This window comes from Heptranchias perlo, chromosome 2, assembly GCF_035084215.1.
Source record: "Heptranchias perlo isolate sHepPer1 chromosome 2, sHepPer1.hap1, whole genome shotgun sequence".
NCBI lineage: Eukaryota > Metazoa > Chordata > Chondrichthyes > Hexanchiformes > Hexanchidae > Heptranchias > Heptranchias perlo.
Window position 1 is genome coordinate 21,386,143 of NC_090326.1, and position 17,265 is coordinate 21,403,407.

Consider the following 17,265-nt stretch of genomic DNA (forward strand, 5'->3'; position numbering starts at 1 on the left):
GACTTCAAGGGTTAAGTTAGGAGGAGAGATTACACAAATTGGGGTTGTATTCTCTGGAGTTTCGAAGGTTGAGGGGTGATCTGATCGAAGTTTATAAGATATTAAGGGGAACGGATAGGGTGGATAGAGAGAAACTATTTCCGCTGGTTGGGGATTCTAAATTTAAATCTGAGATAGATAGCTTTTTGGCAATCAAAGGTATTAAGGGATATGGGCCAAAGGCAGGTATATGGAGTTCGATCACAGATCAGCCATGATCTTATCAAATGGCGGAGCTGGCACGAGGGGTTGAATGGCCTACTCCTGTTCCTATGATACAGACGTGAATTTGCATTTGCAAACCTCACTTGAAAGCAGCCAGCAAGCTGCGGGGGCCAATCAGATGCTCCAATGCAGCTCGATGCTTGTGTGAGGACAGGAAATCGCAAGAGAAAGGTTTGGGGTCTTACTGTGGAGAGGCTCTTTAAGGACTGCTGGTTCAGCCACTCACTGCCTGATATAAATGGGCAGAGTTTGCGCAACATACTTGTACTTCAAAATTGTAATCGGGATCTTACAATGGCGCAAGACCCCGATATGCATATGCAAACAGCCTACTGTGCAAGACAGGCAAATAATCTGTTTTAAAGATGTTGGTTGAGGGATAAATATTAGCCAAGACATCAGGGAGAACTCCCCTGGAAATAGAGCCATGGGATGTTTCATGCCACAGGGCTTTGGTTTAATGTTTCATGTGAATGACAGTACCTCCAACAGTGCAGCAACTTCCTCACTACTGCACTGGGAGTGCCAGCCTAGATCTTATGCTTCAGTGTTTGGAGCAGGACTTGAACCCAAGATCTTCTGACTCAGAGGCAAGAGTGCTACCCACTGAACCGCAGCAGACACTGTGTTCCCCAGCTATTTGCTGAAGAGAAAGACCATTCAGCCCATCTTCGTTCTTCCAGAAAGTATCCTAGCATCTTATTGTTTCTTAAACTATTCCAGAGATTTCGCCTCCATTACTCTGCCAGATACCGTCTGTCTGGCTTTTTTTCTTTCTTTCTCTCTCTCTCTCTCTCTGTCTGATATCAATCCTAAATTTGCCTTTTACTAGTTTGAACCTGAGTCTCATTGTCCCACTCTTGCAAAATAATTATTCTGGATCTACCTTTTCCATATTACATTATCTACCTCTCTGAGATCACCTCTCAGATGCCTTCTATTCAGGTTTAAAGCCCCAAGTTCCCCCATCCTAAATCCATAGGAGGCAGGGGAAGGTGTAAGATACACCCAGCCTCGCTCCGGCACAGCTGTGCAAATGATGGGTTTGGATCAGGATGACATCATTTGTCCCAAATTCCAACATTTGCGCCCTAGAATCCCCTTACGTCACTAAAAAGCAGGGGTAACTTAGACCAGCAGCTGAGGAAGACAGATGCTGAATTTGTAAAGCTAACTTGCTGTGTTTCATTGTGCTAGCTAGAGGCTCGTAACTTTCCTTTGGGTTGGTCGTCTGTCAACATTTTGTTCTGCTCTTCTATTTGGAAGTCTCTCTCGAGACTGCTTCTTGTTCGGGGAATATCCCGAAAATGATGGGGAATGCCACAAAATGTCCATCCCCCTCCCCGGAATTCCCATCATCAATATTTATTTATTAGGGAAGGAAGAGGAGGAGGAGGAGGAACAGCAGGAAATCAGATAAATTAGGCAGCACCACAGGAGATCCAGACTCTTCTGGAGATACCCAGTCACCAGGGGGTACGAGAAGTTCAGTCTTCAATATATTGATACTATTATGTGTCAGGAGGCCTCTTCTGTGGGGTGTGTGCAAAAATTCTCAGAGTTACCACTCGTTCCAGAATGTGTTGTTGAACATAGAAACAGGAGGAGGCCATTCAGCCCCTCAAGGCCATTCCAGCATTCAGTTATTTCATGGCTGATCTTTCTCTCAAATCCATTTACTTACCTTTAATCCATTTTCCTTGTTACTCTTACATAATAAAATTCTGTCAAATATTTCAATTGACCCAGCATCCATAGCCTTTTGGGATAGAGAGTTCCAGATTTCCACTACCCTTTGTGTGACAAAATGCTTCCAGACGTCACCCCTGAATGGCCTGGCTCTAATTTTAAGATTGTGCCTCCTTGTTCTTGATTCCCCTACCAGAGGAAATAGTTTCTCCCTATCCACCCTATCAAATCCTTTTATCGTTTTAAACACCTGCATTAGATCACCCCTCAACCTTCCATACTCCAGGTAATGCAAGCCTAGTTTATGCAAGATTATGACAGTGTGTCATAACATAAGGTGTGCATCCTCCACAATCATCTTCAATTTGTACTTCTCACAAGTCTATTATTATTTTATTTTGGGTTTTTTTTCTCCTGAAAATGATCATTTCCTATTGTGAAATTTGCAGTTCTCTAAATTGCTGTGTTTGGGGCTTGACTGTAACCATTAGTTTTTGATCTGTATGTCTCTCTAAACAGTGGTCACCCATGAGCAAAAATATGCGAGATAGGAAACAGATACTAAAAAGTAAACGAGCCAGATTCTGAAACCACGATTGCTGCCAGAAAATCCCTTCAGATGGAAATTCCAATCTGCTGTCAACAATCCTGGTGTCAACAAGTCCCGTTGCCTTGCTGACACACGTCATGCTAGCAGCAGGGTCAGGAGGAGAGATGACAGAGAGGCGGGAGCAGCAAGTGCTGTTAACATCCTTATTTAAGGCATTTCCTGGCAAATGTCTGGTGGTTTCTGTAATAGCACAATGAGCTTTCCCATAATGGGTACTTGAGTCCTGTGCAGAGATTAGTGTGTGAATACTGCATGTGGCCGTATGAAGTTCCTTTCATATCATAGAACTGTAGACTCTTACAGCACAGAAGGAGGCCATACGGCCCATCGTGTCTGTTCCAGCTCTTTGAAAGAGCTATCCAGTTAGTCCCATTCCTCTGCTCTATCCCCATAGTCCTGCAATTTTCTCACCTTCAAGTATTTATCCAACTCCCTTTTGAAAGTTACTATTGAATCTGCTTCTACCACCCTTTCAGGCAGTGCATTCCAGATCATTACAACTTGCTGCGTAAAAAAAATTCTCCTCATCTCCACCCCCCCCCCCCCCGACTCTGGCTCTTTGCCAATTACCTTCAATCTGTGTCCTCTGGTTACCGACCCTTCTGCCACTGGAAACAGTCTCTCCTTATTTTACTCTATCAAAACCCCTCATAATTTTGAACACCTCCATTAAATCTCCCCTTAACCTTCTCTGCTCTAAGGAGAACAATCCCAGCTTCTCCAGCCTCTCCACATGACTGAAGTCCCTCATCCCTGGTACTTTGACTGCTAATCTTTGCATGTTTGTGACTGACATATTTAAGGGAGCTGTCCGATGTGGGGTTAGGAAAAGATGACATTTACAGAATTGGTACAGAATTGTTTACATTCCCCCATGATAAATCACTGCTGGCAATACTTTAAACAATTCATTGATAGGTTGGATGGAATTATGGTAAGTTACCATTTTAACTGCCAGTAATGAACCATGTGACCTCTGTTAATGAGTGCAGTTTACAGCAGACAGGCAGGGAAGTGTGGAAAGCAAAGCTACAGGACGAGAGGCTCCTCATACCACATGGTCTTTTTAAAGCTGCAATAGTTACTCTGTAATGGATTATAACCATGATCTGAAACCATTACTGCCTTAGTGTTCACTTTGTAGGGTTTGTTTTTTGTCAGTGGTGAGTGGTGTTTGCCAACCTCTAACATGTCCTGTAATATAATCTTCATGACGAACTATTACTGCACACTTATACAGCCACAATTCACAGTTCATTATAAGGAATCTAGTGGTCACTGTATATAATGGGTGCATGGTATTGAAAGAGAAATGGCCTGTTACATAAATGAGTATGAAATAGTTAGCTGTTTTTAAATCCTATAACCATGCTGTGCTATAACACCAGTATTGTACTGCTAGGCCTAGAGTTTCCTCCGAAGGCTCAATCCAGAAGTTAGACCCGAAATTGCGCCTATTCTGCCAATGTTAAGTTACGCTCAAATTTCCTGTGAGTTTTATTGGAATACACCTGAATGTAAATCAACAAAAACAGTCGGGGCCCGAGGAACGTGCCGAACTCACACCATATATTTCTCTTCAAATGTGAGAATTAAACTTTCAACTAGTTTAACCATCATTTATGCACATCAAGAAAAAGCATGTTTAAGAACCCGCAACCAGGGAAACTTTTCAATTTTTGATGTGACTTATACCGATGCCATAAAAATACATTCAAAGAAACAGAAAATACAAAGCAGGTCTCAGTAAGGAGAAATGAAAGGAAAAACGCTGATAGAATTTCAATAAAACACCAGATAAATGACATTGTTCCCTGCTGCAACTGAAAATCTGGCTGTAATTTGAAGAGAGCCTCTGAGCAAACGCAATTGCAGGAAACTCACATACAAGGCTCTGTAACTTGCCAGCTTTATGGGCGGAGAGACGTTCAGGTCGGGGGGATCAATAGACGGTCATAAACGATTGAGGAGATTTGGGCGCATTGTATTTGATCGCGTAACTTACTCATGCTTTTTAGGCTGATTTGCGCCCAGGTTGTGTGTGTTTCTGGATGCAAATATGCCAGAAATTCCACTCCGCTGAGAAGTTTAACGTCACATCCAAAAGACGGCACCTCCGACAGTGTAGCATCTCCCTCAGTACTGCACTGGAATGTCAGCCTAGGTTGTGTGCTCAAGTCTCTGGAGTGAGACTTGAACCCATATCTGTCATGTTAATCTGCGATTGAGTTGGATGCACTCTTAATCCTTTTTACATGACAGGCATTGACTATAATACTGTCATTTGTGTTCTTTTACACTGACTACCTACAGACTGTGGAGATGTAGATTTCTGTCACCAATGTCTCGATGTCTAAAAGTCCCATTGTTTAGAAATGATTGAGTAGGGATGGGAGAGCAGGGGAAGTTTACAATAAATCATTGAAAACATTTCCAGGGAAACTCCCAGCTGTTTATAATTTACCAGCAGACATGGTCTGTAGAGATCCAAACATGACTGACGCAAAATGCCAGCTGTGGTTAATAACCCTTTGAATAACAAACTTAAGTCACCGATTCTGAACGTGAGGCTTTGTTATAGCGTCGACTTGTGCAAAATATCTATTGGGAAGGTTATTACATAGAATTACACAGAATTCACAGCACAGAAAAAGGCAATTCGGCCCAACCGGTCTGTCAGTGTTTATGCTCCACATGAGCCTCCTCCCTACTTCATCTCACCCTATCAGCATAACCTTCTATTCCTTTCTCCCTCATGTACTTATCGAGCTTCCCCTTAAATGCATCTATTTTATTTGCCCCAACTACTCCTTGTGGGAGCGAGTTCCACATTCTAACCACTCATTGGGTAAAGAAGTTTCTCCTGAATTCCCTATTGGATTTATTAGTGACTATCTTCTATTTATGACCTCTAGTTTTGGTCTCCCCTACAAGTGGAAACATTTTCTCTATGCCTACCCTATCAAACCCTTTCATTATCTTAAAGACCTTTATTAGGTCACCCCTCAGCCTTCTCTTTTCTAGAGAAAAGAGCCCCAGCTTGCTCGGGCTTTTCTGGTAGTTATAACCTCTCAGTTCTGTTTTACTTACTGATTTACTTCTGTTTTGGGCAAAGGCGCACTGCCATGCAAAAGCTGCAAGGTCAATACGGGCGGCCCAATCTGCATCAATAAATTTGTCATCTTTGATGAGCTGCCGTGATCACAAACAGTAAGGAAATTGCTCATTTTTAAATAATGCTCAGCAAAACAGGGCCAAACTTGAGGGTGAAAGGTCAGAGAACCATTTTAGGCTTCCCCAATGACCTGGTGGGTAAATAAGTTTTGATTTGCACTGCACCATTCAGAACACACAGGTTCTAAGTCTCGGCGACATTGTTTGCTTGTCTAATTTCTCTCGTTATCGCCTCCTTTTTCTTGCACTGTCATCTCTTCTGTCATTGAATCATCGCCTGTCCTCCGCCTCTTTTTCCCTGGTTCCGTTTCTCATTATTAGCTGTTTGTCTGTGACATCTCCTGCTTCTGACCAAAGGACCCTACGCTTCCTCTCTCCGCAGATGCTCTTAAATAAAAACAGAAAATGCTGGAAACACTCAGCAGGTCAGGCAGCATCTGTGGAGAGAGAAACAGAGTTAACGTTTCAGGGCGATGACCTTTCATCAGAATTGGGAGAAGTTGAAGATTAAACAGTTTTTAAGCGAGTACAGAGCCAGGGAAAGGGGGGGAGGAAGGGGAGGGGAGGGGAGGAAAGAACAAAAGGGAAGGTCTCTGATAGGGTGGAGGGCAGGAGTGATTAAAGGACAAAAGGGATGATGGTGCAAGGCAAGGTGGTAATGGGACAGGTTAAGAAACAAAAGATGGGTCTAGAGGTGCTGTAAATGGCAGCAGCAGAATCTGCTGTCCAAAAAAATGGGAGCAGTGGTTATGATCTATTGAAATCAATGTTGAGTCCGGAAGGTTGTAAATTGCCTAAAAGAAAGATGAGGTGCTGTTCCTCGAGTAAGAGTGAGGTCAGAGTGGGAGTGGGACGGGGAATTAAAATGGCAAGCGACCGGCAGATCAGGGTCACGCTTGCGGACAGAGCGGAGGTGTTCAGCCAAGAGATCGCCCAGTCTGCGTTTGGTCTTCCCCCAACGTAGAGGAGACCGTATTGTGTGCAATGAATACAGTATACTAAGCTGAAAGTACAAGTAAACTGCTGTTTCACCTGGAAGGAGTGTTTGGGGCCCTGGACGGTGGGAACGGAGGTGAAAGGGCTGGTGTTGCATCTCCTGCGCTCACACGGGAAGATGTTGGGGGTGATGGAAGAGTGGACCAGGGTGTCGCAGATGGAACAGTCCCTTCGGAATGCTGAAAGGGGAGAGGAGGGGAAGATGTGTTTGGTGGTGGGATTGTGCTGGAGGTGGCGAAAATGGTGGAGGATGATACGTTGAATGTGGGGGCTGGTGAGGTGGAAGGACTAGGGGGGACCATGTCATGGTTCTGGGAGGGAAGGGAAGGGATGAGGGCAGAAGTGCGGGAAATAGGACAGACAAGGTCGAGGGCCCCATCAACCACAGTGCAGGGGAATCCTCGGTTGAGGAAAAAGGAAGACATATCAGAAGCACTGGTGTGGAAGGTGGCATCGTCAGAACAGATGCGACAGAGAAACTGGGAGAAGGGAATAGAGTCCTTACAGGAAGCGGAGTGGGAGGAAGTGTAATCAAAGTAGCTGTGGGAGTCAGTGGGCTTATAGTAGAATCATAGAAAGTTATGGCATAGAAGGAGGCCATTCGGCCCATCGTGTTCGTGCCAGCTGAAAAAGAGCTATCCAGCTTAATCCCACTTTCCTGCACTTGGTCCGTAGCCCTGTAGGTTACAGCCCTTCAGGTGCACATCCAAGTACTTTTTAAATGAGTTGAGGGTTTCTTCCTCCATCATCCTCTCAGGCAGTGAGTTCCAGACCCCCACCACCCTCTGGGTGAAAAAATTTCTCCTCAGCTCCCCTCTGATCCTTCTATCAATTACTTTAAATCTATGCCTCCGGTCACTGACCCCTCTGCTAAGGGAAATAGGTCCTCCCTATCCACTCTATCTAGTCCTGTCATAATTTTATATACCTCAATTAAATCTCCTCTCAGCCTCCTTTGTTCCAAAGAAAACAACCCCAACCTATCCAATCTTTTCTCATAGCTAAAATTCTCCTGGCAACATCCTCGTAAATCTCCTCTGTACCCTCTCTAGTGCAATCACATCTTTCCTGTAATGTGGTGACCAGAACTGTACGCAGTACTCAAGCTGTGGGCTAACTAGTGTTTAATACATTTCTAGAATACCTCCCTGCTCTTATATTCTTTGCCTCGGCTAATAAAGGAAAGTATCCCGTATGCCATTTTAACCACCTTATCTACCTGTCCTGCTACCTTCATGGATCTGTGGACATGCACTCCAAGGTCCCTCACTTCCTCTACACCTCTCAGTATCCTCCTATTCATTGTATATTCCCTTGCCTTGTTTGCCCTCCCCAAATGCATTACTTCACACTTCTCTGGATTGAATTGGTTGACAGCCTATCGCTAGAAATGGAGATAGAGAAGTCAAGGAAGGGAAGGGAAGAGTCAGAGATGGACCATGTGAAGGTGAGGAAGGGTGGAAATTGGGAGCAAAGTTGACGAAATTTCCAATTTGGGGCGAGAGCTGGAAACTGCACTGATACAGTCAGAAAAAGAGGTGAGGGAGGGGACCTGAATAGGACTGGAACAAGGAATGTTCCACGTATCCCATAGAAAGGGAGGCACAGCTAGGACTCATACAGGGTCCCATAGCGACACCTCTTATTTGGAGGAAGTGAGTGGAGTCAAAGGAGAAGTTGTTCAATGTTCAGCCAAGTGGAGGAGGGTGGTGGTGGATGTGACCTGGTTGGGCCTCTGTTTAAGGAAGAAGCGCCCGGAGGCCATCCTGGTGGGGGATGGAGGTGGAGAGGGACTGGACCTCCATGGTGAAAAGGAGACGATTAGAGCCAGGGAACTGGAAACAGTTAAATTGGCGGAGAGCATCAAAAGAGTCACGGATGTAGGTCCAGCATTTTCTTTGTTTTTATTCCAGATTTCCAGCATCTGCATTGTTTTTCTTTCTGTTGATTATTTTTTGGTCCTGTGTTCAATTCCTGGTCTGTTTGATTATCTCAGCATGGGTAGTAAATTGGGAACTCTAGTTGGCTTTAGTATTATTCTGTGAGGTGGTAGACAGATGCCAGAACCTGTGAAACTGTACCCTAGGTACGAGTCTGGGGAGGAAGTGAAAAAATGGATAAAATTTAAAATTGAATCAGTCGTTAGGTCCCACTCTCTTCCCCTCACTGAGACAATGATATTTAGTTCTCTTCGTGCTGGGAGTGACCTTTTCCTAGAGATCCTGTGACCTTTATAATCTTACTCACATTGTTGGACCTCTTCACCTTCACTAGTCCGCAGTAGTTTTGGATGAACTGTTCTCCGTTTAAATTTTGGCTTGAGGCTGATTAAATACTTACAAATGCTTCATTCCTACAATTGAGCTTGTATCCTATTTCATTTTCCCCTTCTCCTTTCCTTCAGCTTCTCAGCGATTCCCAGTTCTTTATGATGTGTTCCTTTTATATTGACATTATATTGACACTTTGTACCTGCTCATCTATATGTCAGATTTTTACAGGTGTACATTTTATTCGCAATTTCTGATTTCTGCTAGACCGAATTCTCTAACACTGCTGGTTTCTGCTTCTAGACTGGGCTGATGGTGGCTTGTTACCAGGGGTTCATGGACATTGTCTTCACCATGGCCCAGTGCCCTCACCTTGATGTCAACTGGCAGGACAAAGAGGGAAACACAGCTCTGGCTATCGCAGCGCAAGCAGGTAAGAACTGAAATCTCCAATACATTTGTTAGTTCTAGTACGTTCTGTCACCCATGCTTTTGCCGCCCCCCCCACCGCTCCATTTTAAATTTATTTTCCACCTTGCTTCTCCCCAGCAGTTATGGGGGGAGAAGGCCTCGCAGTCTACTCTCAGACCTCCGTCAGTGCAATGCCGCATTTCAATTGGCTTCTCCAGGAGTGTGTGAGGACTTTTCTCCCATTTTATTTTTGTACTTGGCGACTCCCCACTCACACACTTCTGAAATGGTCACCTCCAGCCCCACAATGCACTGCATCTGCTTGGCTCTGAGTGGCTCCGGTTCCTCCTTTTAAATGACCTGATTGGTCGACTGTGACGACCTCTGATCGCAATTGAAAAAAGCTGATTTTTTGTTTTCTCTCTCTCGTGAAATGCTGACGAGCTGACTGTTGGCATGTCGGAGAAAGAAATGACCATCGCTAGCCTTTTTAATTTAAAAGAAATGGCACTTCCAACAGGGCCGTGAGACGACCGTAGCTTAAGGCTGCTTCCTCTCCGACAATATTTTGGTTCACCAGTGTGAAAGCGCACTGAACGTAAATTCAAATGCACAAATTACTGTGTACTAACCGCGGCTCACTCCACAGAATAACAAAGACGGCTCCTCGAGTCACCCTGAAAAGTGAGATACTAATTCAGCTGTAGGGTGGGTCACTGCACTGTGATACTGTAGGCAGAGCAACAAAGAGAAATTTATCAATGACTTTATCAATGTGAAGAGTGATAGTGTTGACACACAACCGAAAAGCTTTCAGTTAAAAGCTTCAGCTTTAAATGATTAGTTGCAGCCGCAGTCAATGCACTGAAACCCGTTCACTTCTGTCTCCCACGATGTTATGGTCCTGTGATGATGGAGGCGGTTCGTGATCAATGATGCTTTATATCAGTTCAAATGATTAACTCAAGCACCTAGGAGGATGGAAGTAGCCTGTTGGTGCACTAGGGGTGACCTGGTTGTAACAATGCTGAGTACAGGAGAGGTCATTCCTCATTGCTCACACACTGAGAGCACCAGTCTGCGCTGTCTTGTGCCACAGGCCTCCTTTGCTTGTGGCTCGATTTCTCACTCCTGAGGACACTTCCTCAATGTGTCTAAGTAGCCCTGTGCTCGCTGACCTACATTGGCTCCCAGTCCACCTCGATTTTAAAATTCTCACCCTTGTGTTCAAATCCCTCTATGGCCTCGTTCCTCTCGATCTCTGTACCAGCCCTACAATCCTCCCAGATCTCTGTACTCCTCCAATTCTGGCCTCTTGCACATCCTCCACTTCCTTCGCCCCACTATTGGCGGCTGTGCCTTCAGCTGCCTGGGCCTTAAGCTCTGGAATTCCCTCCCTAAACCTCTCCGCCTCTATCTCCTCCTTTAAGACACTCCTTTGGGACATTTTACTATGTTAAAGGTGCTATATAAATGCAAGTTGTTGTTGTAGTTGGTAGCCACACTGGTTGTGTACACAAGGCACTCTGTGTATCTCATGCTGTACACAAACTGTGCCAACCAGAGGGATAAATATACATGGCAGCATCGATGGACGTCGCGATCCAACTTACAAACTTCCTTCACATATAACATTTTTCAAAAGATTTGTTTACTGGCTTTAAATATTATAGGACCTTTTTTTGAGTTGGTAATAGCTGTGACAAAATGTCCTGTTTTTGGACAATTGCTCAATCAGCACCGATCCTCCCCAGTTTTTTTGGCAATGTCCTTTTGTTTTAGGAAGCTGAGTTTCCAACTTCTTCACACAGAGGGTTGTGAGGATGTGGAATTCACTTCCAGGGTTAGTGGGAGGAAAGTGAAGGTTCCTCGCGTACTGCACCGAATGCAGCTAGACTTCACCAGCCTCACTCCCCCCAAAGCAGGGTGCCTGTCCCCAAAGCAGGGTCTTCTTCCCCAAAGCGGGGTGCCCGTCCCCAAAGCGGGGTGCCCGTCCCCAAAGCGGGGTGCCCGTCCCCAAAGCGGGGTGCCCGTCCCCAAAGCGGGGTGCCCGTCCCCAAAGCGGGGTGCCCGTCCCCAAAGCGGGGTGCCCCTCCTCAAGCAGGGTCTTCTTCCTCAGTGGGGTGCCCCTCCTCAAAGCAGGATGCCCTTCTGCTGCCTGACACTGTTCTGTTTTAATTTCCAAATTTCAATTTCTGCCTAGAACTGCACCTGCCCCTTTAAGCTCTTTGGGTCTTGTGTGGAAACAGGGCAGCCAATTTGCGCACAGCAAGATCCCACAACCAACAATGAGATAATGGGCCAGAATTTACTGTGAGTGGTGGTCGAACGGCGGGCACCGTTCATTAGACTTGCACTTTGCCCATAGACTTTCTGTGGGGTTTTGCACGGCAAGTTGCTGTCAGCGGGAGAGCCAAACAGCGCGGCGCCCTCTACAGGGCATCTGGGACCTGTGTGAACAGGGCAAGCAACTGTGTGTCTCCTTAAGCAATCAGATTGATGAATCGTTAGTAAGCCAAGCAGAGCCTGAACCAGGAAGTGTAAGTTAGAAAAGTGAATTCAATGTCAAATCAGATACAGCAAGTGAAATAAAGAGAGGGAAAGAAAGATTGAATTAAGAGAGAGAGATGAAAAAGACAAAGAAAAAGTAAAAAAAATAAAAATGTATTTTTTTTTTAAATGTTCAACAACAATTAGAATCTGAAGGAATGAGATAATTTTCAGTGCCAGAGAGATTGTCATTAAGACTTACCATTAAAAGGGTATTTACATCAGAATGGAGAAGTTCTAACTTTTTCTGGCGAGATTAGTCCGTATCTACGACCTCAGTGCAGGAACTTCAAACTGTCCCATTCATTTGAACGGGAAGCCAGCCGGTGCTTACGGAGAAGTGGGGCACCTGGTATTTCCGCGTTTAACTGCACATGTGCGGTCGCCGGAAGTTCCTGTCCGATTTGCACAGAAGTGACGGTGAGAGCTGTTAGCCTCACGTTACTTTTACAGCAAAATCCGGCCCAATGACCAGGTCATCTGTTTTTAGTGATGTTGGTTGAGGGATAAATATTGGCCAGGACACTGGGGAGTACGCCCCTGCTCTTCTTCGAAATAGTGCCGTGGGATCTTTTACGTCCAGCTGAGAGGGCAGACGGTTTAACACCTCGTCCGAAAGACGGCACCTCTGACAGTGCTGCGTTCCCTTAGTACTGCACTGAATAATTTTTTCTGTGCCGAACTCCTGATTTGAGAAGGCTGCATTGCTAATTTGCTTCAGGGAAAAAAAAACTAGGGAAGCTTCTCTCAGCTAAAATCTGCTCTGTGGGAATGAAGCTTAGTATTTTATCAAAAAATGTGAGTGTATGCACACACATATACACAGAGTGTGCACAGTGACTGCAGCCAATCTAGATTCCTTGCCAGACTGTGGCGTGGATACATTGGGATAAATTCAGCGATCCCACGATCGCAGCAAGAAGCTGAGCTCAATGGGAGTGTGAGTCAGAGAATCTTTGCTGGGATCACTTAATTTAGCCTATGACTTATGTTAAAATGACTGCTGAACGCCCTTTTGAGACACCTCATTGACCAATAGTAATCACAAGGCCATTCCAATTGTCAGTGTCGCTTTCTAGCAATGTGATTGGCTACTGGCAATCATGTGACTGTTTTGCGAGTGTCACTTGCTAGCACCTTAGTAAAGGTTGAAAGACTACCTTTTGCTTGTGTTATCCAGATGTATATTAGAGACAGTTAAAGGTAGGCACTGCAAACTGAAGGAACATGACTGTGACATTGTAAAACACGGATATAGGTTAATAGGAGCCCAGCAACAAGCTACAAAGCAGTAATTCAATCTGGCAGTTGTGCTGAGATTGGAAACTGCAGAAGCAAAGCTCAGGTGGTTTATGTTCTTCAACTGAACCCTGAGGTTGAATCACCACCTTAATCTCACTGCTGGGCGTTTGTCAGTGTTTCTAACTCTCACAGTCCAGTTTTTCAAGGGGTGCCTGAAAAATGTCAGACTGGTGCTGAATGAGCCCAGGGAATGCAACATAGGAACAGGAGGAGGCCATTCAGCCCCTTGAGCCTGTTCTGCCATTCAGTTAGATCATGGCTGATCTGCATCTTAACTCCTTCTTGGTTCCAGACCCCTTACCCAGCAAAAATCTATCGATCTCAGTTTTTAAATTTTCAATTGTCCCCCAGCCTCAACAGCTTTTTGGGGGAGAGAGTTCCAGATTTCCACTACCCTTTGTGTGAAGAAATGCTTCCTGACATCACCCCAGAACGGCCAAGCTCTAATTTTAAGGTTATGCCCCCTTGTTCTGGACTCCCCCACCAGAGGAAATAGTTTCTCTCCATCTACCCTATCAAATCCTTTAATCATCTTAAACACCTCAATTTAGATAACCCCTTAATCTTCTATCTTCAAGGGAACTCAAGCCTAGTCTATGCAACTGTTCTCATAATTTAACCCTTTTAGCCCCGGTATCATTCTAGTGAATCTATGCTGCACCCCCTCCACGGCCAGTATATTCTTCCTGAGGTGGGGTGCCCAGAACTGAATGCAGTACTCTAAATGGGGTATAACTAGAGCTTTATATAACTGTAGCATAACATCCACCCATTTGGACTGGAGAAATCAACAAGTCTAAGGAATGGGCCAGAGAGCTGAATGTGAACAGGGAATAAGAGGAAGTGGGCCAGGGAGCTGACTGAGTTGAGAAGCTGGGAGGAGTCATAATTGCGGGAGGAAGCAAGTTTGTCAGTGACCAGTGCTGTACCCTCCCTCCCCCCACAGTACTAGGATCCACCCCCCTCCTCCCCCCACCAAAGATTTGGGAAGCAGTGACGTGTACCTCAGCTCCATTCATAATAAAGAATAACGACATTTTCAGCAGAAATGTACACCACCTTATTTGAATTACCCACCGCTATTTTCTTGCGTTGATCAAAACACAGCACAGTATTAAAGCGGTGTCAAATTTCAAAGAAAAAGACTTGCATTTATATAGCGCCTTTCATGATCTCAGGAGATCCCAAAGCGCTTTACAACCAATGAAGTACTTTTGAAGTGTAGTCACTGTTGTAATGTAGGAAACACGGCAGCCAATTCGCGCACAGCAAGGTCCCACAAACAGCAATTAAATAAATGACTAGATTAGGTGTTGGTTGAGGGATAAATATTGGCCAGGAATTCCCCTGCTTTTCTGCAAACAGTTCCATGGGATCTTTTACGTCCACCTGAGACAGTAGACAGGGCTTCGGTTTAACGTCTCATCCGAAAGATGGCATCTCCGACAGTGCAGCACTCCCTCGGTACTGCATTGGAGTGCCAGCCTAGATTATGTGCTCAAATCTCTGGAAAGGTCAAAGTGTGATCACCACGTGAACTGGGACAATTGGACTGGCCTTCAACCAGGTCCAGTCCAGACTGAGTTTGGAGGTTCTGTGAGAGGTGGCAGACTTTTCCAAGGGATGATCCCCGAGAAGGACTATATAGTGGGGCTGTGCCTTGCGTCACTGACTCTAACTCTGCAGGGTCAGTGCACTAGTTAGTATCTGGCTTTGGTTTTGAAGGGCCAGAGTCAGATTGGGTCACAGTGCATGACAGAGTTAATATTGGCACAACAGGCCTGAGCTGAGAGGATAAGTTTGGCTACCTACTCCCGAGTCCTTTTTATTCATTGTTGGGAGCCGGGCATTGTTGGCAAGACCAGCATTTATTGCCCACCACTGGAAGGGGAGGGTGTAGTTGCAGTGTGATATATTTACATCGGCAGTTTCCAGTATAAATGTACACATCAGAATTTAAAATATAAAAAACTGAGCAGGAATGTGTGCAGATGTAAGATTTTGAATATATTTTGGATTTTGTGGCCTCATTAAAAGGAAATGGGCCAACAGAATCATGGGTAATTCAATCCCCATTTAAAAATCATACATCAGTCCGTGTGGTGAAGGTTCTCCCACAGTCCTGTTACGTAGGGAGTTCCAGGATTTAGACCCAACGACGATGGAGGAACGGGCAATATATGTCCAAGTCGGGATGGTGTGTGACTTGGAGGGGAGCCTGGAGGTGATGGTGTTCCCAGGCACCTGCTGCCCTTGTCCTTCTTGGTAGTGGAGGTCACAGGTTTGGGAAGTGCCGTCGAAGAAGCCTTAGCGAGGTTGGCCAATTAAAAGGGTGTGCAGTGGCAAGCTCTACTCCAATTTCCCTCCTCTCTCTGTGAGGAAGCCTCGACCTCTGCTCACTGCCGCCCTCTGGCATCAGAACTGAGCCAAGGGACTCATCACATAGTGAGTCACGGACATGGGCCTGCATACTGACACTCCTCAGCACAGGCATTGGTGCTTCACTGCACCAGACCGTAGTCCCACCCAATATTAGTACATACAGGCAGGCAGAAGGAGAGCCTGATGTGGTGCTTGGTATTTTATATTTTGTATTTCACATGGTGAAATCTGATGTTTCCAACTCTGGCCCCTTGTGCATCCCCCACTGACTTTTCCCACCATTGATGGCCATGCCTTCAGATGACTAAGCCCTGAGAACTGGAATTCCCCCCCAAACTTCTCCGCCTCTCTACATCTCTTTCCTCCTTTAAATCGCTCCTTAAAACCTAGCTCTTTGACCAAGCTTTTGGTCACCTGTCTTAATATCTCATTATGTGGCTCGGTGTCAAATTTTGTCTGATTAAGCTCCTATGAAGTGCCTTGGGATGTTTCACTATGTTAAAGAAGCTATAAGTGCAAGTTGTTATTGATGCCACAGCAAGCGTTTTGTGTAGAAGCACAGCCTGGAATTGGCCTCAGTGCCAGTAACTCTAAGGGCTGCGCGCACATAGGATTTCTATGTTTAAGACTTTGAAATGTAAGTTGATAAACTAACAGGAGGAGTTCTGTTTTTTCAAAACATATCACATGTGTTGGCCCGTTTCCTTTTAAGGAGGCCACAAAATCCAAAATATATTCAAAATCTTATGTCTGAACGTTTTTTGTATTTTAAATTCTGATGTGCACGTTTACAGTGGAAACTGCCTATCACACTGCAACTACACCCTCCCCACCCAGTGGTGGCACCGCAGCATCGCCACTGGCAGGAGGGTGTAATTACAAGTGACAAGTTTACAAAGGCAGTTAAAATGTGCATGTAGGAATTCATAATAGAAATGTAAAAATAAGGACGGAATGTATGATTTTAAAATGGGGATTGAATTACCCTTGTCCAGCTATCCCCCGTGCTCTAACCTCGCTTCACTCTCAGTCTTGACTGCTCTTGTACAGACAGGGAGATTGGCCAGTATAGAAAATCCCTTTTGCGATTGCACTGACACTAAGTTGAGGCAAATGGCATAGATTCATTTAAAGGGAAGTTAGATAAGCACACCAGGGAAAAAGGAATAGAAGGGTATGCTGATAGGGTTAGATGAAGTAGGGAAGGAGGAAACGCCAGCACAGACCAGTTGGGTCAAGTGACCTATCTCTGTGCTGTAGACTTGATGTAAGTCAGTGTAAACTGGATTTAAGGTGCAAATACATCTTTGCTCTGTCACTGAGAATATAACACAAGGCCCCAGAACAATGGTACCATACTGCTTACTCTCACTTCTTCCCCTGGGGATCTGCCTACTCTCACTTCTTTCTTTGGGGATCAGTGTGGTAGCCCTCTTATGTTCTTTCTATGAAAACAGAACCCACAAAGTACAGGTCATATCGACTCTGTAATCTCTGGGGAAGGAGGGAGGGAGGGAGGGAAGAGAAGGACGCTCCCGGGGATAGAAATCAGCCAACTGCTGAAGGACAGAAAGTGATGGCACGGCAGTGCTGATCTGCAGGATTAATGTTATCCTT

General features: G+C 45.2%; 1 protein-coding gene across 1 annotated transcript in view; it reads left to right on the forward strand.

The window, feature by feature from the left end:
* LOC137335733 (ankyrin repeat domain-containing protein 33B-like) overlaps nt 1-17,265 on the forward strand; it is a 93,015-nt gene that overhangs the window by 65,149 nt on the left and 10,601 nt on the right. The window contains exon 2 of the mRNA XM_068001056.1: nt 9,307-9,436. Within this exon, the coding sequence (XP_067857157.1) occupies nt 9,307-9,436 (130 nt within the window). The remainder of the gene's footprint in view (nt 1-9,306; nt 9,437-17,265) is intronic.